Here is a 25,430-nt window from a genome sequence, read left to right on the forward strand (position 1 = left end):
GGTCACCTGAAGTCATAAGTTTGTGACCAGGCTGGCCAACAAGGAAAAACCCCGTCTCTACTAAAAATACAATAATTAGCCAGGTGTGGTTCGGGCACCTGTAATCCTAGCTACTCGGGAGGCTGAGACAGGAGAATCACTTGAACCCGGGAGGTGGAGGTTGCAGTGAGCCGAGACTACACCACTGCACTCCACCCTGGGTAACAGAGCGAGACTCCATCTCAAAAACAAATGAAATTAAAAAAAAAAAAAAAAAAAATATATATATATATACACACACATATAAAATGAAATATACACACCAAATACATTACAATCTCTGTATCTCCTATATCCTATGCTGTATCACTAGAAATTACTTTAAATCATTGGGGACTCACACTCTTATTATTTTAAGAACAACACAACAAGATAAAATTATTCTCAAGCAGAGTCATGTTGTATATTGCCTATGGCAGCTTAGAAAGTCAAACGTTTTATATAAATCCAAAGAGCTAAGAAGATAATAGTGAATAATAAGTATATAACAGAAAGTGTCTAATGAGAAAGTAATTTCAAAGAGCAGAAGCAATTGTAGAATTAGCTTTCTTTGAAATATAAACATTTTAGTTGATACTATCCAAAGTCCAAAGTCTAAGAATAGACCAATTTATACTAGGTATCTTTGTTTCTGTTTTGTCTTTTTTGAGCTAGGCTCTAGCTCTGTCACCCAGGCTGAAATGTGGTGGTGTCATCTCAGTTCACTGCAACGCTGCCTCTGAGGTATAATATAACAGAGCGCTGCAGCCTTGAATTCCTGGCCTCAAAAGGTCCTCCTGGCTGAGCCTCCTGAGAAGCTGGGACTATATGTGTGTGCCATTGGCTCTCAGGATCAAGTGATCCTCCCACCTCAGCCTTCCAAGTAGCTGCTGCCTGGCTACACACTAGGCACACGCTACCATACATGGCTAACTTGTATTTTTTGGTAAAGACGGGGTTTTGCCGTGTTGCCCAGGCTAGTCTCAAATCCTGGGCTCAAGTGATCCACCCTACTTGGCCTCCCAAAGTGCTGGGATTACAAGTATGAGCCACCGTGCCCAACCTAATTGTTTATTTTTTATTTTTAATAGAGACAAGGTCTCGCTATGTTACCCAAGATGGTCTTGATTGAACTCCTGGCCTCAAGCTAACCCCTCCTGCCTCGGCCTTCCCAAGAGTCGGGATTACAGGTGTGAGCCACCATGTATGGCTTTTTTACATTTCAAATAAGAGAAATTGGGTAACTTCAAGGATGCAAATATTATCAAGGAAAATTCCATGATCTTACTTTTTTTCTGTGAAATAATTCTTTTTTAAGTGAATGCAAATTAATGTGATAGTTCATTGAAATTACTCTACTAAAAATCCTTATCTGAGCCCCCAAAGCCTTAATTATTATTTCAAAGTACTGTCTCTTTAATTTATCTTATTAATCTGACCCAGTATTTAAATATAGTTCGTTTGAGAAGCTCCTTCCTATTTCTAGACTAAATTTTTCTTACTATAATAAATCAACGAGGCCAAGCTGAATTCATCCAGCTTTAAGTGCAAAAATGATTTAAGTGAAAAAAAAAAAAACAAGACGGTGAAATCAGACAATATTCAATGTGTACAACACTATTTTATTTTATTTTGAGACAGGGTCTCGCTCTGTCACCCAGGCTTGAGTGCAGTGGCATGATCACGGCTCACTGCAACCTTAGCTGCCTGAGCTCAAATGGTTCTCCCACCTCAGCCTCCCAAGTAGCTGGGACCATAGGCATGCGCCTCCATATCCAGCTAATTTTTTAGCTATTATTTGTAGAGACAGGGTCTTGCCATGTTGCTCAGGCTGGTCTGGAGCTCCTGGGCTCAAGGGATGCCCCTCCCGGGGCCTCCCAAAGTGCTGAGATTACAGGTGTGAGCACCGTGCCTGGCCCCAATATTTTATTATAGTTTAGACCTTTCTAATTATTGCTACCTCAGACACAAAGAAAAAAAAAAATAAAACTCACCTGAAACATTAAAGTCTAATACCTCTGTGGTTTTGCATTTTAGAAAGTACTATTTTAACTCTACTTAAGTATAATAGTAATTGACAAACGCATAAGCTATATAGTAAATCTTGCTAATACTCTATAATGATTAAATCATTATATTGACCGAATATCTTATTTCCAAACAACATTTTGGATAAATCACCTACCTCATTTCTCATGATTCTCCAAAGATTTAGTGTAATTCGGCCAACAATATTTATCTCACTCATTGTATATGATCCATACTCATCTCTTTCAGCTGCAAATCTGTTCTCAATTTTGTCATCTATAGAAATGAAAACAGATAATATCAGGGTTCACAGAAAACAACTTTCAATAAAATTATGCCAAGGAAAATGAGAATAAACATTAAGGATGAAATATAATTCACAATGTATGAAAAAATTTTGTTTACCTGAAGTCTCTCCCTCCCTCTTTCTTTCTATATTTAAATAAGAAACACTTTTTTCTTTAAATTTAGTAATTTTTGGCACTACCTTTTTTCTTTGTTTTTTAAAAGAGACAACTATGTTGCCAGGTTGACTGCAGTGGCTAGCCACAGGTGCAATCATAGCACACTGCAGCCTCAAACTCCTGGCATTATAAACTACAAATAATTTTGGTATGAATATTATTACTCCCTTTTCCAGTCAGAATCAAACTCTGGGGAATGGGTTTCAAAATTTCTGCAATATTTTTAGCCTGATATCCAAAAAAAAAACCAATCCGCCCGCCTCAGCTGCTCAAACAGCTGGGACTACAGGTGCATCATGCCTTGCCTGATGCTACCTTTATAAACACCTAATGCTAACATTTGCTTGGTTTTAGCACGAGAAAGGTCCACAGTTAATCTGGTAATTTCTTGGAAAAAAAATAGTTCAATTTTTAACCTAAACGATTCTCTGAAAATTTGTTGACATCATGTTCATATTCAGGATGAAATTCTCTTGAATGCATATGGAGAACTAGAAGAAGGCATATGGAGAACTAGATGAAGAGTTCCTCATAGCAAATAGAGTTGTGAGTCTAGTTTCTTAGGAGATGAATTTTACCTAGAATATAAGTTAAAATGTGTCTCTTCTATATAACACTAGGTATATGTGAATGTTGATGATTAAAGGTTCCAGAATAATAAAAATATTTACCATATTGAATGTTTATTATGTTCTAAGAATTTTACCAACATCATTTTTTTTTTTTTTTTTTTTTTGAGACGGAGTCTTGCTCTGTCGCCCAGGCTGGAGTGCAGTGGCCGGATCTCAGCTCACTGCAAGCTCCGCCTCCCGGGTTTACGCCATTCTCTCGCCTCAGCCTCCCGAGTAGCTGGGACTACAGGCGCCCGCCATCTCGCCTGGCTAATTTTTTGTATTTTTTTAGTAGAGACGGGGTTTCACCGTGTTAGCCAGGATGGTCTCGATCTCCTGACCTCGTGATCCGCCCGTCTCGGCCTCCCAAAGTGCTGGGATTACAGGCTTGAGCCACCGCGCCCGGCCATCATTTATTTTAATACAAACATTACTTCCTTTATTTTAACACAACCACTTAAAAAGTTAGTAAAACTTTCATTTTGTATTACAGAAAATTCTACTCAGAAATGTTATATTTTGCCCAAGATCTTACAGTAAGAAAACTAGTATTCTAAACTAGGATTACCTGAATCAAAAGACCATGTACAACCACCCAATTCTCTTTATTTTAAAGAGATAATGTTTAAAAGTTTGTTTTTCATTTAGCAAACAATATAACATATACTCTGATACTGTTTTAAGTTCCTCACAATCACCCTATAAAATAAGTTCTATTGTCCCTATTTTACAGATGAATAAACTGAGGCAAGGATATTTAAAACCTATCCCAAAAAAGATGTTGAAAAAAAAAGATATACCACTATTCCTATCATGCCAAGGACACACAAGCTACACAAAAATTCATGCAATGAAAAGCTAAACTTAAAGCATCTCTGTCCCCCGCTCCCTTTTTGTCTTGTTCTATTGCCCAAGCTTGGGTGCAGTGGTACGATCATAGCTCACTACAGCCTTGAACTCCTGGGCTCAAGCGATTGTTTCACCTCAGTCTCCTGAGTAGCTGGGACTACAGGCACATGCTATCACACTTTTTTTTTTTTTTTTTTTTGGTAGAAATGGGGTCTCACTTTGTTGCCTGGGCTACTTTTGAACTCCAGGGCTCAAGCAAGTCTCCCACCTTGGGCTCCCAAAGTGTTGGGATTACAGGTGTGAGCCACTGCACCTGATCTTTTTATTCCAATTTTTTTGCAAAGTTAAAAAACTTTACTGTCTTGGAATCTTCCAGCTTTAACTTTTCCCAAGTATACACTACTTTGTTTTGGTTAGACTTGTGGAAACCCTTGGGAACAAATTTATTAAAAATCCCATGTTTATAAAGAAAATCTAGTTTTAAAAAATGTATTATAAACTACAAATAATTTTGGTATGAATATTATTACTCCTTTTTCCAGTCAGAATCAAACTTTGGGGAATGGGTTTCAAAATTTCTGCAATATTTTTAGCCTGATATCCAAATAAAAATCAACGATTAGTTAACTATTAGCGTTCCTCAACCCATCCTGCCCTTCTTCACCAACCAAATGGATTCAAAAAAAACAGAGCCAGGCACACAATAAAATTATGGTACAACAAGTCAAAGAAATGCTATGTAGCTTCATAATAATTATGAAGACTATTTCATAATGCAGAAAATATGTGTGGTAAGACACTAGATGAAGGAAGCATAATAAAAATGGAATATATGGTATGATTATTTAAACACTACTACATATGTATATGAAAAGTGACTGAAAGGAAAAAACCCAACAATTATACTAACTATATATAGTAGTGAGACTAGAATATTTTTATTTTATTTTTAATTTTTTCTGCAATGGAGTTATGCTGTATCTAAAACTTACACAACTTAATACTAAAAATTGGGCTAGAACGCAAGTACCCTTTAACATTTTGTCTTTATTTCCTTCATAATTTGCTCTGTAGTTGAATGACAAAACATTCACAATGATATATACCTGGTACCCGAGAGATCATCTGACATAAGTCAACACTTAAAGCGGCAGCCCTTTGTAAGAGGTAACCCCAGGAATGCATCTGAATCTCATATCCTAGCAGAATATCAGGATCATACCTAAAACAGGAATTAAAAAGTTATATAAGTACCATACATTTGAGCCTTTAACCAGAGTAATTGTTTCTTCATGATGTAAGGTATGAAAATAAAAACCTGTGTTCTCTAATGGTTCCCAGATTGAGAAGGGATGATACAGTGGTACCTACAGAGTTTTTACACAGAAAGAGATGGAGGGTTGAGAGTACTTGATTTAAAGCTACTGTTTCTTTATTTTATTTTTTTGAGATGGAGTCTCACTCTGTTGTCCAGGCTGGATTGCAGTGGCATGATGTTAACTCACTGCAACCTCTGCTTCCTAGGTTCAAACGATTCTCCCGCCTCAGCTTCCCAAGTAGCTGGGATTACAGGTGCCCCACACCAAGTTTGGCTAATTTTTTGTATTTTTAGTAGAGCCGAGGTTTCACTACGTTGATCAGGTTGGTCTCAAATTCCTGACTTCCAGTGATCTGCCTGCCTCAGCCTCCCAAAGTGCTGGGATTATAGGCAATTTGATGCTACTTTTGTAAAGTAAGCAGAGTTTTTACTTAGACTGTGTATTTGTTTGATACACGTGGGAAAAGAGGCTGATGGAAATTGTGGTGGAAGGCAGGCCATTACCACCGAAGTATATGAGTAAAGATACAAGTGAGAATATAATGTGGGCAGAGGAAGGTGAAGTGTGAGGGTGTATGTAGGTATGGTATTTTGAAAAAGATCCCTAGGTCATTCCTGTTGCCACTTATCTACCCTTCTAATCTATACTGCCCTTAAACAGTTTTAATGCTGAGAAAAAAAAAGTGAAAATGCCTTCTTTTTCTCACTTAATTTTAATAATGACTTGGTTCTCATACAAAATAAGGCCTAAGTAATGACAAGTTTGTCCTTTAAATTTAAAAGGATGGTGGTTCAACTTAATGGACGAATGAAATATTAATAGAGGTGGGATTAAGGTGGGGAAAGTAAACATCAGAATCTAGAAGAAAAATGTGCTCCTTGTGGTCAGAGCTGCACTGGCAAAACTGAACCGACAACCTGTGTCTAATCCAGAAGGAGCCTCTTTGTGGCTCCTCTTAGAACCTCCATGTTGTGACCACCATAGAGAAATGTTTAGTTATAAATATGAAAATTTATCTTGAGTGGAAAATTGTGTGGGGGAGAGAGGAACTAATTACAAGTTTTGAGAGCAAAAACTACAGTAAGTAGCTCTATCAAATAGTAGCATTAGCTTGTTCTTTATAAATGCCAAAAGGCCAAGTGAAATATCACAGAAATTGAAATTGTTGAGTTTTACATAACCACTCATGAAACACTAAATTGTGAGATGTGTAGCCTGTCCAATTTAAAGCATTTAATACCCTAAGCCTCAGCCAATGTCTACAGTATTAGACTACATTAATTTACTGATACAAGCTATCTATGGCTACTCTGCAAGTCTGGCATAACAACGGATCATGACCAGATCACCAGATCTGCTATTAGAACCAATATGTTAATGTTTTATCATAATTCCATAGCTGTCTTCTAAAAATGGGTATTGAATGGCTTTCGTTTTTACCTAGTCAATAAAAATTGGAATGTCACAATAAATGTTTTCTGATTTTTAATTCTGGAGTATTTAAGTGGCTGATGTCAAAAGAACTAGGTTCAAACTTCTGCAACAGCATACTTGCAAATTTCCTATTCCCTAAAGGCCCTATGAAAGTACATTCTGTAGCATAAATTTTAATTTTCTGGTGATCTGTTCATGATCCACTGTTATACCACAGACTTGCTGAGCAGCCTTCAAGCTTGTTAGGAGAAAAAGATATTAAACATATTATTTATGTGCTTTTCTCTACATAAATAGGGTTGACACTTCTGAGAAAATGGCTTAATTTAATAAACAGCTACTGAAGCAAGGAAATAAGCAACAATGGCATGAATATCCAGAAAGATCCCAGAGCACTCAAGGAAGGAGAAATATCCCAATACTCTTTCTGTTTAGTCTTCCAACATAACACCCAAACCCTTAATCAACTCTTTGATACTGACTTCATCTCTTTCATTAAACTCTTCTTAGTCCAAAGATAGACTATCTACTTGTCCAGTGTGTCTCCCTTTAAAACTAACTGTGTAATGAATGGCTACATTTGAGAATTGGGGCAGGCCGGGCGCGGTGGCTCAAGCCTGTAATCCCAGCACTTTGGGAGGCCGAGACGGGCGGATCACGAGGTCAGGAGATCGAGACCATCCTGGCGAACACAGTGAAACCCTGTCTCTACTAAAAATACAAAAAACTAGCCGGGCGAGGTGGCGGGCGCCTGTAGTCCCAGCTACTTGGGAGGCTGAGGCAGGAGAATGGCGGGAACCCGGGAGGCGGAGCTTGCAGTGAGCTGAGATCCGGCCACTGCACTCCAGCCTGGGCGACAGAGCAAGACTCCGCCTCAAAAAAAAAAAAGAGAATTGGGGCAGAAGTATCAAGTGGCTCTAAGGATCACCAGGGGTCGCAGAGTTGAAGAATTCTCATACGCACACAAGAGAACCCACACAGTTGTCTGCTAAGTACTCAGAGTGGCTCAGAACAGGCATTACAATGTGGCCACAGTTGACCTTGATCTTAAGAATTTGGAAGATTCCTGGAGTTCCTATCACATAGTTACCTATCACACATCACATAGTTATATATCACATAGTTACACAGTTACAACATGAAGAGGATGCCAGATGATTACACAGACCTTCTGTTATAAACGTTATAAAGACAGTTCTAATTTCTTCATCTGAATCGTTCGCATTTATGCAACATCTTGTTATTGCAAGAACTTATTCCAGTCAGCTATTTGTTCTGTTGTGGCAACTAATGGAGCTGACTAAGTACACTTTTTTTCCAAAAAATAATGCATTGAAAATAACTGTTTCAATTAAAAAGTTGTCTATTTTTATAAACTGCTACATCTCAGAAATGACTGCTAAAAGAAGTTAGCCTGTGCTTCTCTTCTTAGATTTATTTCACAGATTTTGTCCCTTTGGAAGAATTGTAAAGTTGTTTCAGGCATATTTTTCAGATATATTACATATATTTATTTTTTGACCTGGAGGCTGTTTAGTCTTAAGACACTCTTTTAAAGCTGATAAAACACCTGTTTTCAAGTTCAAAAGCCAAAAGATTCCATTTTTCTTCTCTAAAAACATTTGGAGTCAATAACAAGGTCTTGATGACTTGTTCTTCAATTTCTAGTGGGTTTTATTCATTCTATCAGGTTTCTGAAAGTTCCAGAAAGAACAAGGTTGGGTAGTTGGGATTAGTGGTGAAAACAACCCAAAACTGAATAAAACAGAAGCAGAAGAAATAGGAAAATGGTTTTATGTGCTTTAGGTAGAAAGAAGCTGCCTCAGTTAGTATTTTAAGTAACTCACTACCATCTACACACATGACAGATAAGGGTACTCCAGTAGAGGCAAGGGGCACGGAGGGGAAGGAATCATCTTGAAAAAGAATTCTGAGGTTAAATGGATATGATGTAAAATAAATGTAACAGTATTTAGGGAAAAGGGAAGAACCATAGTTTATATTTAAGTTAGGGAGACCGGGCAAAGTAAATAGTCCAAGGAAATACAGAAAGAGGAAAACGATTGTGACAAGATTATAGATTGTTTTGCTTGTTTAGTATCACTTTATATTACTTTTTGTGTTTGCTAATTGATAAAGTATTAAAAATGCAAAAATAAAGATATATTTTATTCATTTTTACAGCGTACCTAGCACTGCCCCTTATACACAGTTAACATTTATGTACTCACTATGTACCAGATACGAGTTTCAGAGTTTTATGTGCATTATCTACCCATCTTACAGATTAGGAAAACAAAGTTGAGAGAGTTAAGCAACTTATTCAAGACAGAAACACAGGGCTGGCTGACTCCAAAGGCTGTGTTGAGTAGGTACACAACAAATAGGGTGAAAGAATGAAATAATCAATCTTTTTGCAGGGTTGCTTGGACTAATATATAAAGAACACTATAAAACTGAAAAGTTGACATTTAAACATTTTCCTTTTTATGACAGTTTTGTTTACCCCTTTTTCCTTAATTACTAGTATATTTCATTTTATGGACATTTAAGAAAGTTGTACTTGCAAATGACTGACACATTTCTCAATGTTGGTAGGTAATCCTATCGTTGGGAATATACCTAACAAGGAAAAGGCAAGCATACAAGTCCAGGGATGTTACTGGACATGTGCTGGTACACAAAATAGTACGGACTGAAACTCTTACATATTTCTTTTTCTGAGTTGCTTGCAGAAATAAAAGAAGTGTGGATACTGAAAGTATCTGACATGTTGATGACAACCTCTGAGAAGATAAAAGGTAGGACTGGCAATGATGAAACTCAAATAGATGGGAATCTATCTAGTCACCAGTGCTATAAATAGTAAAAATACTTTACTCCTTTTTCCTTCATAGTCATGGGTAGTAGCATACTATTTTTGATGCTCTGTCATTTAATTTTGTTTTGTAGAAAACACATGTTTTGGTTTTCTAATTCTCAGAATGGTTTATGTTAACCCATCTGGGAATCAATCTGATGACAAGTCTGTAGAATATCATCTTAATCTTTTGTGTAGAATACTGATTTAGTTTTTATAGGATAAAGTTCAACTATATAAGCAAAACAAAAAAGGGTGAGTATAACAACATGCTCATGGACAGCTTTTATCTGTACATCAGGATCCAAAGAGTGTTTTCTATCTTGCTTTAGACATCTAAAAACCTAAACCTAGCAATGGGCAGAATCCTTAAGTTTCTACAAAGTGAAGCATTTAATAACAGAGTCTATGGCTACCAAGAGTTACACTCTTGAGAAAATGCAAATGATCCACTTAATGATTTTATTTTTAAATTAAAATATTTTCGTTAAAAATTTTTTTTTCATAAACTTGGACAAGATTCTACTATCAATCTGAGGACCAATTACCAAATGGTCAAAAGAAGATTTTTTAAGGAGCTCTGTGCACAAGAGTATGTAATAGACAGTCCAACATTTATTAACAGATAAATTTATATGCAGAATGCACCCCAAAGCTTTTAGAAAATATTGGCTTGTTTAGAACTCAGAAAACCTTAAGAAAAAAAAAGGTACTGAAATGGTGGCTGGCTCCCAAGGTAGAAACCTAGTTAATGAATAATACAATGGAACTTTATACAGTTCCCCATTATTTCAGCACCATAGAAAAACAAACCTCAAGAACAACTGGGAAGTTAGAGGCTAAACAAATATTTGTCTTTCACTGGTCCCTCAATCTTGAGAACAGAACACTGCTTTTCCTGTCTTGTCTGATGAAAATAGTGATGGTGGTGGGAAGTGAATATAAAACTTTTCCAAGAGTAACTCTGCTTTCAAGGGCCATAGGAAGGGATTCGTTTTCTTCCTACCTTCACTTTCATCTTCACTATTATCTGCAATAGCATGAAACGGCTCTGAATAAAAACTGGAAAAATCAGATAATACAAAACAATACCTCTTTATTATATTTGCAATTTCATGAAAAAGCGCCTTCTCATCAGCAGCATAGGTGACTTCGAGTCCTGTAATTCCAGATCTAATAAGTAATGGAGTCTGATATCTGATATCTAAAAAATAAACAAAATGTCTATTATATATAACATAATGTAATAATATACCTTCATAATATAAAAGTAATAATATCCCTTACTTTTAAGTAAAATTGTACTACTGAAATATTTCAAATTAAGAAAATATCCCCCTAAGTAAAAACATAATTAACCCAATGTCTTTAAAAAACTCTCAAAAGATTTTTTAGTTTAATATACAACTGAAAATTCAAATTTTGTATTTTCAGCTATCCTCCTGAAAAGACTGCATTCACAAAATTTCCTAGAAAATGACATATCACTGGCTGGGTGCAGTGGCTCAAGCCTGTAATTCCAGCACTTTGGGAGGCTGAGGTGGGCGGATCATGAGGTCAGTAAATCAAGACCATCCTGGTTAACATGGCGAAACCCTGTCTCTACTAAAAAATACAAAAATTAGCTGGGTGTGGTGGTGGGTGCCTGTAGTCCCAGCTACTCGGGAGGCAGAGGCAGGAGAATGGCATGAACCCAGAGAATGGCATGAGCCCGTGAGGCGGAGCTTGTAGTGAGCTGAGATCACGCCACTGCACTCCAACCTGGGCAACAGAGCAAGACTCCATCTCAAAAAAAAAAAAAAAAAAAGAAAAGAAAACAACATATCACTTGTGAAGAACCTGTATTACTTTGTTTCTGTCTTTACTCTTCCTAGCAGGAGAGCTTTGCTTAGCACAGGACATTTTAATCTCTGGTATGATGAAAATGTTTAACTACCACCTCTGTAGAAAAAAAAAGAAAGCCTTAATTTGTAGTGCTGGCCTATTTCATGATGTAAGGACCCCTCCCCGACCCTATGGCTGATTTCCAACTGCCAAAGTGACAGCAACTAGTTTGAAAAATTCATGAAAATCCAAGAACTGGCTGTGAGCGGGTATGTGTCAGCTCAAGCACATCACTGAATAAATTGCAAATTCTTAATATGGTTGTATTCTGTGCTAAGACTTCCTCCTCAGTGGACTGAATTCACTTGTAATGGTGACTACTGAAAGCTGCAGAGGGACAGTAGGTATTTTGTATGAAGAACCTCTGAACCAAAAGTATATGTACTTAGAAAGAAAGATAAAGAGATATAAGCAAAGTAAGAATACATCTTAAAAGTATCTTATGAACCATTAACTTACAGTAGTAAGATAAACTCTCTTATCAGCAAGAAAATACTTTCATATGCATACATAAGGAAGACTGTGCACCTAATCTAGGGATACATAATAATGTGGACTCTGTATTAGTAATAATTATTTTTATAAAATAATACTTGGACATAATTATATAAGCTAATTATAAATATTGAGATCTTTATATTATACTGCTTCTGACTTAAAAATAAATAAATAAATGAGGTCTTGCTATGTTACCCAGGCTGGAGTGCAGTGACTATTTATAGGCACAATCACAGTGCACTACAGCCCCAAACTCCTGGGCTCAAGCTATCCTGTTGCCCAGCCTCCCAGGTAGCTGGGACTACAGGCAGGCACCACTGTGCCTGGCTGCTTCTGACTAATTCAAGTAAGAATAATACATCTAGGACAAAGTTATACACAATCTCCTACTCCTATCTCAGCAAACATTTTAGAACAGTCCTCAGGCTTGCTTAGATTGGATCTTCAGCATAGGAATTCCTCATTACAAGGTTCCTCCTAGAGTGGGCAGGTATATCATTAATAAAAACGGACAATACCTTGACTGAAAACTGTCTTGTCTTTATCAATCACTATTACACCCGTGAGTTCTGTTTTTTCTGTATTTGGCAGTGGAGTGTCAGATGAGATGCAGTAAAACAGAGCACAGATTGGGTCAAATTCAGGATCCGGTTCTAAGTCTCGTCTGGTTCGAGCATGCAACTCCACACTGATTAGGGTAAGATTTTGTATCTATAAAAGCAAATAAATATTATGTTTTTAAAACATTTTTTAAAGACATGCTCAAAGAAGTATGTTTCACTAAGGCTCTAGAGAAATATGTATGTAAGATTACAGAAAAAATGGACATAAAGGACAAAGTCACAACTCAGCACTCCATAGATTAAAACAAAAGATTTTTACTCCCAAGATTAGATTAAATCAATTCATGATGTTATTTCAGAAAATCTGCTCTTGCCATAATTTCTCAATGACAATATTTAGACTATTTTTCTCAAATATATGCAGGATCTCTCAATTCTTGTTTGAGAAAGAGAATGACTAGTCCAAGTGGTTATACATTGAAACCAAAGTCTGTCACGTTTTACTCTTCATGTAGGTAGCTAAACTATATGGTTTTACCTGTAGTTTAAAGTAAAAAGAGAACTTTTTAAAAATTTAAATTTCCTACCAATTAATTCACTACTACTTCAGGGCTACTTAGACTTTTGCATACACTAGGCAGAGTTTTAATTATAGTTTTTCCTGGAAAAAAAAAAAAAAAAAGAACTGTTATGGTATCAACTACACAACAGCCAGATTTTTACCCATGCACATTTTCTCTTTAACATATAATGCAAAAAATGTTAATATTTGCTTTTCATTCTTATTTTTCTATGCCAATAGAAACTTTTAACTGTAATTCTTAGTTTTCTTTCTAAAATCAATACAGAGTAAAATAAACAAAATATAGGTTAAAATTCATGATTACAGATAGAATTATACTTCATCTTTTTATCATGTACATGTACCTGGCAATGGAAAACAGATTGCTGTTACAATATTGGTAATTGTTCAGATCATATAAATTTAACAAAGGATTTGTGTTTTGTATTTATCTTGCATGCAAACTGTTGAAGAAATGTAAATTCAAGTCTCTCACTAGTGACAGAAGTAGAATTTGGTAAATCTCTATGAAAATTAAAATTCATTGATGTGGCAATCCTATCTCTGAAAATTTATCCTAGAGATAGATATACATGTAGACAAAATACACGCACAAGGATGTTTACTCAAGAATATAATAGCAAAGACTGGAAAAAAACTAAAGTTTACCTGTTGGGGACAGGTTACATAAATTATGTGGTATCCATAAAGGATATGTACAATGGAATATTCTGTAACCTTTAAAATTTTCAAGGGAATGAGGCAGATCTATATGTTCTAATATAAAAAGAAACTATAATACACTGATAAATGGAACCAGTAAATATAGCAAACTTCTATACATGAAAAAATGGAAGCACATTCATAGAAAATTTCTGAAAAGTGACATAAAAATGTAGACATACTTATTGCTTTGGGGTAAAGAAACTGCTAGCCTAAAGTAGAAGAAGTAGGAGGGAAGCTTACTTTTCATTGCAAAATTTTGGCCTGATTGAGTATTTTTGGTATATGTACCATTGCACATGCTCATTAGTAAATTTGTTAAAGTCCTTTTTTTTTTTTTTTTTTTTTTTTTTTTGAGACAGAGTCTCTCTCTGTTGCCCAGGCTGGAATGCAGTGGTGTGATCATAGCTCACTTGCAGCCCTGAACTCCTGGGCTCAAGTGACCCACTCACTTCAGTTTCCCTACTAGCTAGGACTCTAGGTACATATCACCATGCCCGGCTAATTTATAAAACTTTCTGTAGAGATGGGGCCTTGTTGCTCAGGCTGGTCTCGAACTCCTGGCTTCAAGCAATCCTCCTGTCTCGACCTCCCAAAGTGCTAGGATTACCAGCGTGAGCCACTGTGCCTGGCCACTAAATACTTTTTAAAATAAAAAGAACATCAATTATGCATGTATAAGGCATAATAATAAAACAAATACAAATCTACCACTTTCCTCAAAAACATATACTGCTGTTTCTACTTTAAAATATTAGGATTTAAAAAAACCACATGAAATGGAGAGCTAAGGGAAAAAACTTTTAAATGCATACTCTTCAGAATTTAATTTTAACAATAAGCATGCATTAATTTAGTAAATAAAAAATTTTTAAATGGAAAACTCCTCCCACAAACCCAAATAAAACAAAACAAAACAACCAGTTTCATCAGAAAGGGATGAACATATGAGGCCGGGCACGGTGGCTTATGCCTGTAATCCCAGCACTTTGGGAGGCTGAGGCAGGTGGATCACCTGAGGTCAGAAGTTCGAGACCAGCCTGGCTAATGTGGCGAAATCCGGTCTCCACTAAATATAAAAATTAGCCGGGTGTGGTGATGCATGCCTGTAATCCCAGCTACTAGGGAGGCTGAGGCAGGACAACTGCTTGAACCTGGGAGGTAGAGGTTGAAGTGAGCTGAGATCGTGCCATTGCATTCCAGCGTGGGTGACAGAGTGAGACTATGTTTCAAAAAAACAAACAAACAAACAAAAAAGGGATGAACATCTGAAAAGACATAAAGACTCTGAAAACAATTTTAGATTAAAAGGGTCTTAGAGGTTGATTTTTGTTTACTAGATCAAATTTTCACACTCAAAATTTGCATTTCTATTCCTTGATAACAAAATGCATTACTGTGCTTAGGGAGTATTTTTTTAAAGCAAACTACATAAAGACATGGCTTGAGAGATTTAGTGAGTGTGACTAGGCAAGAGGGAGGTGAGAAAGGGGGACAAAGATTACAACCCTTGTCTTCTGCACTGAGTGTTGATGTGCAGAAGAAAGAGAGATTATCCTAGGGTAATGGAAACAGGGAGAAAATGCCACAAGCACAATTTCCTAGAGAAAGGAAGAGAACAGTGTTGAGTTTTTCTTTGGTTTATTCCTGTTTCAACCACTGGGCGGCAGTTCGGAATGTGCCTTGAGATGAGGAAAGCCTGTTATCTGGAGGAAGAAGCTGTCAGAGCAACTAGTGAGACCTCCTGAGTGATTTTAACTTCCGGAGGGCCCATGGTTCTGAAACAGGGTTACTTAGGAAAATGTAGAAAAGTATACTTTTCAAATAAGAAAATAATCAAATGTAATACATCTTTTTGCTATAGTCTATCAAATTTGCTTTAATACATAGTTTTAATAGTTTTAAAAAATTTGCTAATCTCAAGTGTGCATTTGATGGTATGTATTACTGAATTTATCACTTAATTTATATAGGCTTCAGGGGCCAGTATAGACATAGGTATAAAACAGAAACTGTATGGATGCTGTTGAATGAGAAAAATGTGCAAACGAATAAATGAGAAAGAGACTATATTCCGATCTAATTCTAAAAAAACATAATTTTCAGTTCAAATTTGAAGAAAAAAGGAGGACAATATTAAAATTTTTCCCTCAGGCCAGGCACGGTGGCTCACGCTTGTAGTCCCAGCACTTTGGGAGGCCGAGGTGGGCGGATCACGAAGTCAGGAGATCGAGACCATCCTGGCTAACATGGTGAGACTCCATCTCTACTAAAAATACAAAAAATTAGCCAGGCATGGTGGCAGGCGCCTGTAGTCCCAGCTACTTGGGAGGCTGAGGCAGGAGAATGGTGTGAACCTGGGAGGCGGAGCTTGCAATGAGTCGAGATCCTGCCACTGCACTCCAGCCTGGAGGACAGAGCGAGACTCCGCCTCAAAAAAAAAAAAAAAAAAATTTTCCCTCAGTTTATGTTAATCTAACCCCTAGAACAGTTTACAACAGAATTGACTTGAGAAAAAAACTACACTTAAAAATTGAATTATCACTTAAAGGTGGTTACTAATCCTCTGCTTTAAGAGCAAAGACATAAAATGACTGTATAAAACTAGCACTGTCCAACAGAAATATAATGAAAGTCACATGTAACTTAAAGTTTTCTAGTAGTCATATTTAAAAAAAAATATAGGTTAAATTAATTTAAAAACACTTTGATCCAATATATTTAAAATATTATTCTTTCAACATATAATCAACATAAAAATTACTAATAAAATATTTTATTCTTTCCATGAAGTCTTTGAAATCAGTATGTATTTTACCCTTCTAGTATCTCACTGTGCATGCTAAATTTTCTACAGAAATACTTGATCTATACTTAATTTCATAAAACTTAAGAGTAAAAAATAGTATTACATACCTAAGTTGTTCCAAACATACTTTGAGTCAACTATGTTTTAAAATCTAAATTAAAATTAAATAAAGTTTAAAATTCAGTTCTTCAGTTGTATAAGCCAAATTTTAAGTTCTCAATATCCATGCTGCTAGCGGCTACCATATGACAGCACAAGTGTAAACAATGAAAATACATTCCGATTTCTACCTTACTGCCAGTCAGATACGTGCTTTGAGTTTGTTTTTTGCATACAAATAAATTTACAGTGACCCATTCACATATTCTTTCCAATGCATACTGTGGCTGATGTATATTTTTGCAAAGTCCTAGTCTTTGGCAGACAGCCTGTGCTGTGAAGATAGCTGGGTTATATAGATAGTATGTGAATGAATGAATTTATCCTCTTTTGTAGCAAGCTTTAATCCACTGAGCCAATCAAACAGAAAATACAAATAAATACCACATTTCAGATGTGATATAACATCTTAATATAATAATCCCCAAAATACCGTCTTTTTTTGTTTCTCCCCAAAGAGACAGTCTTGCTCTGTCTGTAGCCTGGGTTGGAGTGTAGTGGCGCAATCATAGCTCATTGCAGCCTCGAACTCCCAGGGTCAAGTGATCCTCCCACCTCAGCCTCCCAAATAGCTGAGACTATAGGTGCGTGTCTAAATTTATTTTTATTTTTTGGTAGAGACAGGGTCTTCTTACGTAGCCCAGGATAGTCTTAAACTCCTCGACTCAAGGGATCGTCCCACCTTCACCTCCCAAAAATCTTTTCTTATTTTAATGTCCATAAGCTGAATTTCAGTTATGAGATTTGTGAAAGATATGAAATCACAAAGCAGTCTCAGCAACTTAAATTCTTTAAGTTTCTCTATTGTATATAAACATGTAAATATACAAAACAGTAAGAAAATGAGAACAAGATGAAGATTAATAGGATAGAATTCAATATATTCCTTCCTCGTTAAAAAAATTCCATACTTGTTTTATAGAATAAAAGAGGAGTTAAATTGAACACAATGTATGTGTCCTTACTGTTGCAGTTTTACCTCATGTAAAGCTTTTGCCTCCTGTAAGTTTTGTATGCTGACTTTGAAACCGTAAGTATTGTTTAAAGATGGTCCATCAATCTGAGAAGTTTCTTTCTGTGGGGTATTTACTGCTGCAAATTGATTCTATAAAAAAAAAAAAACACACACACACACACAGCCAGAAAAAGATAGGTGAGCAATCATTTTTCTTTTGATTACTTATTCCCACATAATATGCTTTATGTGTTTGGTAATAAATGGTAAACTAATATCATCTCTAAATTCAGGGAGAAACTGTATTTATTAATGTTATTTTCATGCTAACAAAGATATCAGAACTGGATATATGTGGAAATATAAGTAAACCATTATCTCTCAGTTCAGAAGCCCCCAATACTGAAAATAATAGTTTTGTAGGGAGTTGACATTTATACCACATGGACATTTATCTTGACCTTTCTTGAAAGTAAGACAAGCAAGCAATCAATATATTTCCAACTACTTTGGCTAAAGTTTGAAAAAGATTTGAAATATTGATTTGTATTTTACCCTAATACAACATGTGTCTGAAAGATGAATTAAATAAAACAATGTAAATAATTTTGAAAGATTCAGAAAAAAATGGCATCTTTCCTTTCCTCACAAAAATTTTTTTTTTCTGATTTCTAAATCTATTAACTGTTTCCCCCAAAGTGTTATGTTCACAACACACTGATATAGTATTTTTTAATATATGTAGCTTGTAATTCAATAACACTATTTTATAAATGAAAGTTTAAAAAGTTTTATTATCTCAAAGAAATACTAAAATATATTTTATGTAGTTAATGACATTTATAAGAAGTGGCCAATATATAAGTGATTTATAGCATATATTTCCAAGGATGCATGTCTAATGTATACTTCTTTCATATAACCATATAATTCTAAGTTTTGTCATATTTTTAGTATTTGAATAAAAACATCTGTGACTTTCCAGAGTTTCAGTAGTAAATAATGTTGCTTTCTTTTGCTACTTAGTAAAATAAATTTTAAAAAATCAATAAGGTTATATTTTAGAAAAAAGTAATAAACCAAGAAAAAGGATATATTTTTGGTGGGATCAAAAATCACTTACTTGAGCTCTGCTGTCATTGGATTGTTCTGATTTTGCCAGTAATCAGTTAATGTATTTGTATCCTCATAATCCACATTTTGGCTATCATATTCACTTTCTCTGTAATATTTGTATTTACATATAAGAATCTTTTAGATCCCAACAGCAAAAAAAAAAAAAAAAAAAAACTAAAAAAAGGCAAATTTTTGTTGTCTCAAAGATATGCAAATAATGATGCAAAAATTTAAGTAACAAAAATTTTTTAATTGAGACAAAGTTATCAATTATCTAACTGAAATCTAGGAATAAGACTGGATCTTCCACTGATCTTTAAAAATGTTTAGTATAGTTACCTTTGCTTGTGTTAAGAGTACTCTTCTAATAGTGTCAGTATTACTTCCTTTCTTATTACTCAACTTCTGTGTTTTTGGTTCTGTAGAAAGAAATTTCATATTTAACATGTATATCAAAATTACCTGCTTCTGGTTTTTAAAAAACCTTTTGCTGTTCCAAACACTTAAGTATCACTTGTGGGTGCTGTCCTATGAATTCCCCCCAAAATTTCATGATTTAAAAATGAAATTCAAACCTCTGATACCCACCAAAATAACATTTTAACATTTTGTATTTTAAATACATTTATATTTTAATTACTGAGTTTTATACCCCAGTCATTAACCTACAGAACTGTTTAAATCATTTATTCACTTACTTATCAAGTACCTATGATGAGGAAGAAAAGACATAATCTGTGCCCTCACGGGGTCTAGAGAGAGAATCAGACATTCATCAAACAAACTAGAAAAATAAATTTATAACTGCATTAATACAACAAAGGGGAATATAATTGGGAATTTTTATGTGGTCAAGGAGATTAGGGAAGTTTTCCTGGATGTAAAATCTGAAGAGAGTGGTAACTAACTAGGAATAGAGTGGGGAAATTTTTCCCTGATTACTGTGCAAAATAATTGGAAATTACTTAGATAAAATGGCTGGTGCAGGAGCCCAGACAAGAGATGATGACAGTATGGCCTAAGGTTGTGGTGGAAGAAGTACAATAAAATAAATAGATCTGGTTTACTTAGGAGATAAACAAGTGATAAGGCTTGGATAGTGACTAGAAACTACAAGGTGGGTAGTGAGGGAATGAGGTGAGTATTAAAAATACATTCTATGTTTCTTACTTGTGTAACTGAGAGATGATGGCACTATTTATTGAAATAAGGAAAACTGAAAGAAGGCCAGATGGGTTTTTATGTGGAGGCATGTATATATAAGTACGTTGGGGAAGTAGTGGTGAATGTATGCAGTGAGATCATGAATTGGTTTTTAAAATACTAATCTTGAGGTGCCATTTAGCATTCAAGTGGAAATGTCAGATAGGTAGTTGGACATAGTGTTCTGGAGCTTAAAAGAGAGGTCTGAACTGGAAATATAAATTTGCAAGTTATCTGTAGTAATCCTGAGGACAGGAATTAGATCATTTAGAGAAAGATATAAAGAAGACTTAAGATCAAGCCTTAATAAACTCCAACATTTAGATGACAACTGAGAATAATGAGAAAATCAAGTGGGAAAAAACAGAAAAGTAGGAGGAAGGCCAAGTGGAGAAGCAGCTCCAAGAAGGAAGGTAGGGTCAATGAGAAAATGGCTGCTTAGAGGACATATGATAAGACTCAGGAACATCTACTGGTTTTAGCTATAAGTTTATTGGGATTCTTTACAAGAGCTATAATGTAGAATGACAGGGGCAGAATTCAGTTTAGAGTGGGCTGAGAAATGAGTAGGAGGTAAATAACTGGAGTTGTCAAATTAGATAAATCTTTTAAGAAATTTGGCTTTGAAGGGGAGGAGAAAGAGTAGAAGCTGGCTGGAGACGTGATGTCAAGGCAGGTTTTTTGTTTCTGTTTTAAAATGTGGGAGACCTGGGTATGTATAAAAGCCAATGGGAAAGTCAGGTTGAGAAGATAAGCCTTTTGAGAGGGCTCCTGTATTTCACCCACAAGGAAGACAGGATGGAAGCAAATGTAAGTAGATTACACAGCAGAGAGTTGTCATGTGATGACTAAGACACGATAAAAAATATTTGCTGAGCTATACCTTCATTTAAAAAGCTCTGATTTTCATTTCAGTCTAATGTTATCTTCATTTCTATTTCTAAAGAACAATTATGGAGACTTCCTGTTATGTGTACACTTACCTGTTGATAATGGGCTAAGGCCAGTTGCTTCAGGAAGCCTTTCCAGAAGTTTTCTCTGTATGATTGGTGTACTATGAAGGCAAAGTGATTCACATTTCTCAGTTCTTGCCCTAGCATTAATTGGAGATATCACTAGAGGCTCTTGAGGCTCACTGCAGGGGCTTTTTTGTATACCATCTTTTATTGGTTTTAAGAAGTTCTCAACAGCCAATGAAGGCAGCTCCTCTACTGGTGATGAGGGTCTATCATCTCCATTTAATGCTTTGGAATCTGGGGATACTGGTTGTTGCCAAGGGGGAATTACAGGAGAATCAGGGGAGCTATAATTACTGTAATAGTTATCATCATCTTCATCTTTTTCAGGATCACTTGAAGAGGCAACTGGTGGCAGCATCTGACTTTCACTTGCAGTTTGACTGCATCCCGTGGTTGGTGCTTGTAAAGCAATCTGAGAATTAACATCCTCCTTGGTATGTGCTGTAGTGGGGAGTATACATGGACTTACATCCATTTTTGGAGGCACTACAGGTTTGTCATCTGGGTTAACTGAAGAGCTAAAGTTCTCAGCAGATTTTACAACTCCAGTTGGCTTGGTTTTAGGCAGTTTCTTGGAACGTTCATATTGTTCTTTGGCTTGAAGCCACACTTGAACCAGTTGTCGACTTGGGGCACATTTGCAAGGCATAATCACAATTTTTTTATCTTCAACCATCTTAGGGCTATTACTTGACCCTTTATTGACAACTCCTTGGCCACTGCGAAGGGGTGACCCTGGCCTTGGATTCTGAGTCATTGCTGAGAATGCTGTTTTCCAAAGACGAAGTCCTTCCAAGGAAAAGTCTCCCTCAAACTCAGCCAGATCATTTGCAAGTCGAGTTTCTACCATGAGGAGCCGTCCACCAATCTCCCTATAAACAACATATTTTAGAACAACTGTTTTGTTTCAAAGAGCAATTACTAAAATATTTAACTCCATATCCTAGATAAAGTCCCTTTTGGAGTCTCAAAAATGTCCATTTCTATCTTCCCTGCCCCCTCTATTTTATGCAGGTACACTCTATCTTTAGTCTCAATATGCTTTTCCTCACAGGTATATGACTACTTAATTTCCTTTGAAAGGTACCATTAATGTTTGGGAGAGAAGATATTTTTTGTTTTATTTTAATGCCCCATGAAGCCTTCTGTCCTTCAAGGAGATGAAACAAACTTTTTAGATTCCTTTCCTCTCCTAATCTTAAAGTAAATTTTCCATTATTACCACATATGAATAAAAACAATAAAGTAATTTATCATTTCAAATACTATGTCCCAGGATATTATTCACAGCTTCTTCCTATATTCTCCAGTATTTGTAGTTTAGCAAAACGAGTCAATTCAAACGAATCTTCGTACTCTCAAATCCCTTAAACATTAAAAAAACATACCAACTGAGGTAAATTATCTAATTCTTTCTTCCCATTCCATGGTAGGGATTAACACTGACATAACTTAGGAGTTGGCAGAGCCCACAGGATACATGGCTTAAATGTTACCAATGTATGAATATGTGGGAAATCACTAACGAAAACAGTCTGGTTTCATTTCCAAAAGCTATAAATATTAAGTGAAACCTCTTTCCCTAATCCCTTGATACTATTTCTGCTTACTACAGCAACATAAAATAATTCTACTTCTTCATGTTAACTTTATTATGGATATAAAGATAATTCATAGTTTTTTCAATCACTTCTCTTAGGGCATGATTCCTCAAATGTCCCCATCATTCTCTGCATAAAACTCCACTAACTAGATTCATGTTTTCAGATCTGAAGCTGAAGGAAGAGCATTAGGGCTACCCTGTCTCCTTTATATGAAAAGACTTTAGCCCCTACTAGTTAACTCCATAACCAGCATCCAGCACTGTCCCTGCATCCACTCTTGGCAATGTGAAAAATCAGAAACAGAATTAATGCTGTTGAAGGAAATGAATACACATACTAAGTGACCATATCCAACTCTAATACTAAGGATAGAGAAATCATAATAAGGTCAAGAATAAAAAATGGTGAGGTGTGGTGAATTCAGTTTTCTTACATACTGTCAGTAGCATGGTAATTGCTATAATTCACTAGGAAAAAAAATCTCCTAATATGTAACAACAGTCTTATATTTTTCAGTAATCCTACTTCTAGGGCTATAAGGACAAACTCCAAAATACAAGAAATGCTTTAAGAAGAAAATGCTAATATCTTCTTAACATACATAATAATATACATACTATCTATAGTGGCAAAATCACAAACAATCTTTCTGTCCAATAATATATACATGATGCAACATATGCAGCGATTAAAATATTCAAGAAACTCATTTGGAAAATGTTTACAATATAATGTTAAGTGAAAAATGTGGATAATACTGTGACTACAATAAGATCACACTTCACAAAACAAAACAAACTAAAAACTATACTTTTAAAAAAAGAAAACAGAAAACACATCAAAATATTATGGTGGCTGTTACTACATGGAAAAATGGTGTAATTTTTATTTCTTCTTCTTTCATACTACCTAAATTTTCCATACTGAATATACAGTTTCTTTTTTTTTGAGACAGTCTTACTCTGTCACCAGGCTGGAGTGCAGGAGTGCAATCTCAGCTCATTGCAACCTCTGACTCCCTGGTTCAAGTGATTCTCCTGCCTCGGTCTCTCGAGTAGGGATTACAGGCACATGCCACCATGGTCAGCTAAATTTTGCACTTTTAGTAGAGACGGGGTTTCACCATGTTGGCCAGGATGTTCTCGATCTCTGGACCTCGTGATCCGCCTGCCTTGGTCTCCCAGAGTGCTGGGATTACAGGCGTGAGCCACTGTGCCCGGCCTACAGTTTCATATTTTAAAAAAATTTTTCAAAAATGATTATTTTTTATTTTAGCTGTAGGACAAGTGTCAAAGTTGGACAACACAAACATAATGACTAGCACATAAGTTTGGTAACTAAAAGTAAATATACCATAATCACTACTGATAACACCAAAGTCCCCAAAATGATGGAAACTAATGTTTAAGGAACAGACTTCATCTGCCCCAGCAGTGAAATAAAGAGTTCCATGTGGGTACTAAACAAAACTGTGTTGAAAAGGCGCTGGGAGGTGAACATTTCTACCCTTCACTTCAAGTCATTACAGTAATTACATAATTATTACATTACATTGTAATAATGTATTAATTACATTACAATAATTAAATAAATTATTCTACATTTCTGATAACATTTTCTCACCCCTTTATTAAAAAAATAAATTTTTATCATGTATATTTAAGGTATAAAATAAGATATAGTATATAGTAAAATGGTTCTTACCGTGAAACAAATTAACATATAAATCATTTCACACTCTCACCCCTTTTTAAAATGGATTCCTATAGGAATTACTGTGAATCTGCTGGGTAAAAGCCTGGCATTCACTGTCGTGTTTTTTTAATTTAAAATTTTTTAAAGATATTTTAACAGCTTTAGGTTGACAGCAAAATTGAAAGGAACATATAGAGGTTCCCATATACTCCTTGTGCGCCCACACATACATGCTCTCCTTCATTATCACTATCTCCTACCAGAGTGGTACATGTGTTACAATTAATGAACCTATGTTGACACATCATAATTGCCCAAAGTCCACAGATTATATTTGGGTTTGTTCTTGGTGTGGTACTTTCTATGGCTTTCAATAAATGTGTAATATTCATATTGTATCTTTCTTTTTTTTTTTCCACAGGAGTCAGGAACATGGTGCTGCCACAGGTCAGTGCATACATGCAGTGTGGCCTCTGCTGCTCTTCATATCTCTTTCCAAGATTTAGACTAAGGCAGGGCCTGCCTTAGCAGTTCCAGCCATCCTCTTCTGCTTCTGAAGGGATGGTTGAAATGAACTGCCTGCTCTGCAACTGGTTAAGTATATGAGATCATGGACACAGGGGCAGGAACAAGAACCATCATTCAAACTTTCTGGATTAAGCCACGTTACCCAATTTAGCTTTTATCAGTTATGTCCTAACTTGGCGATGAAAGTGGTACACAATTACTCAACTACAGATAAATAAACCACTACTGTGATTTCTATTTTGCTATTTGCTGCATGTGTGCGTGTGCTCACATGTTTGTCTATCAATTCCCTGAAGAGATTTTTTTTTTGAGATAAAGTCTCATTCTATTGCCCAAGCTGGAATGCAGTGGTGTGAACACAGCTCACTGCAGCCCTGACATCCTGGGCTCCAGTGATTCTCCTTCCTTAGCCTCCTGAGTAGCTGGGACCACAGGTGCATGTCACCATGCCCAGCTAATATATTTTTTAAGATGGAGTTTCCCTCTTTGTTGCCTAGGCAACAAAGTGCAATGGCATGATCTCGGCTCA

General features: G+C 35.8%; 1 protein-coding gene across 4 annotated transcripts in view; it reads right to left on the bottom strand.

Annotated features, from left to right (window-relative positions):
- The window catches only part of REV3L (REV3 like, DNA directed polymerase zeta catalytic subunit), a 186,587-nt gene that overhangs the window by 51,547 nt on the left and 109,610 nt on the right, over positions 1-25,430 (bottom strand). For all 4 annotated transcript variants that reach the window (XR_004442723.1, XM_033234306.1, XM_033234307.1 and 1 more), the window contains 7 exons: positions 21,039-21,946; positions 19,192-19,271; positions 17,761-17,886; positions 12,484-12,676; positions 10,676-10,787; positions 5,077-5,192; positions 2,204-2,322 (listed from right to left, as the gene is read on the bottom strand). Coding sequence is in view for 3 of the 4 variants with exons in the window: in XM_033234306.1 (XP_033090197.1) it covers positions 2,204-2,322; positions 5,077-5,192; positions 10,676-10,787; positions 12,484-12,676; positions 17,761-17,886; positions 19,192-19,271; positions 21,039-21,946 (1,654 nt within the window). In the remaining variant the exon portion in view is untranslated. The remainder of the gene's footprint in view (positions 1-2,203; positions 2,323-5,076; positions 5,193-10,675; positions 10,788-12,483; positions 12,677-17,760; positions 17,887-19,191; positions 19,272-21,038; positions 21,947-25,430) is intronic.

This window comes from Trachypithecus francoisi, unplaced genomic scaffold (genome assembly GCF_009764315.1).
Source record: "Trachypithecus francoisi isolate TF-2019V2 unplaced genomic scaffold, Tfra_2.0 Lachesis_group15, whole genome shotgun sequence".
Lineage (NCBI taxonomy): Eukaryota > Metazoa > Chordata > Mammalia > Primates > Cercopithecidae > Trachypithecus > Trachypithecus francoisi.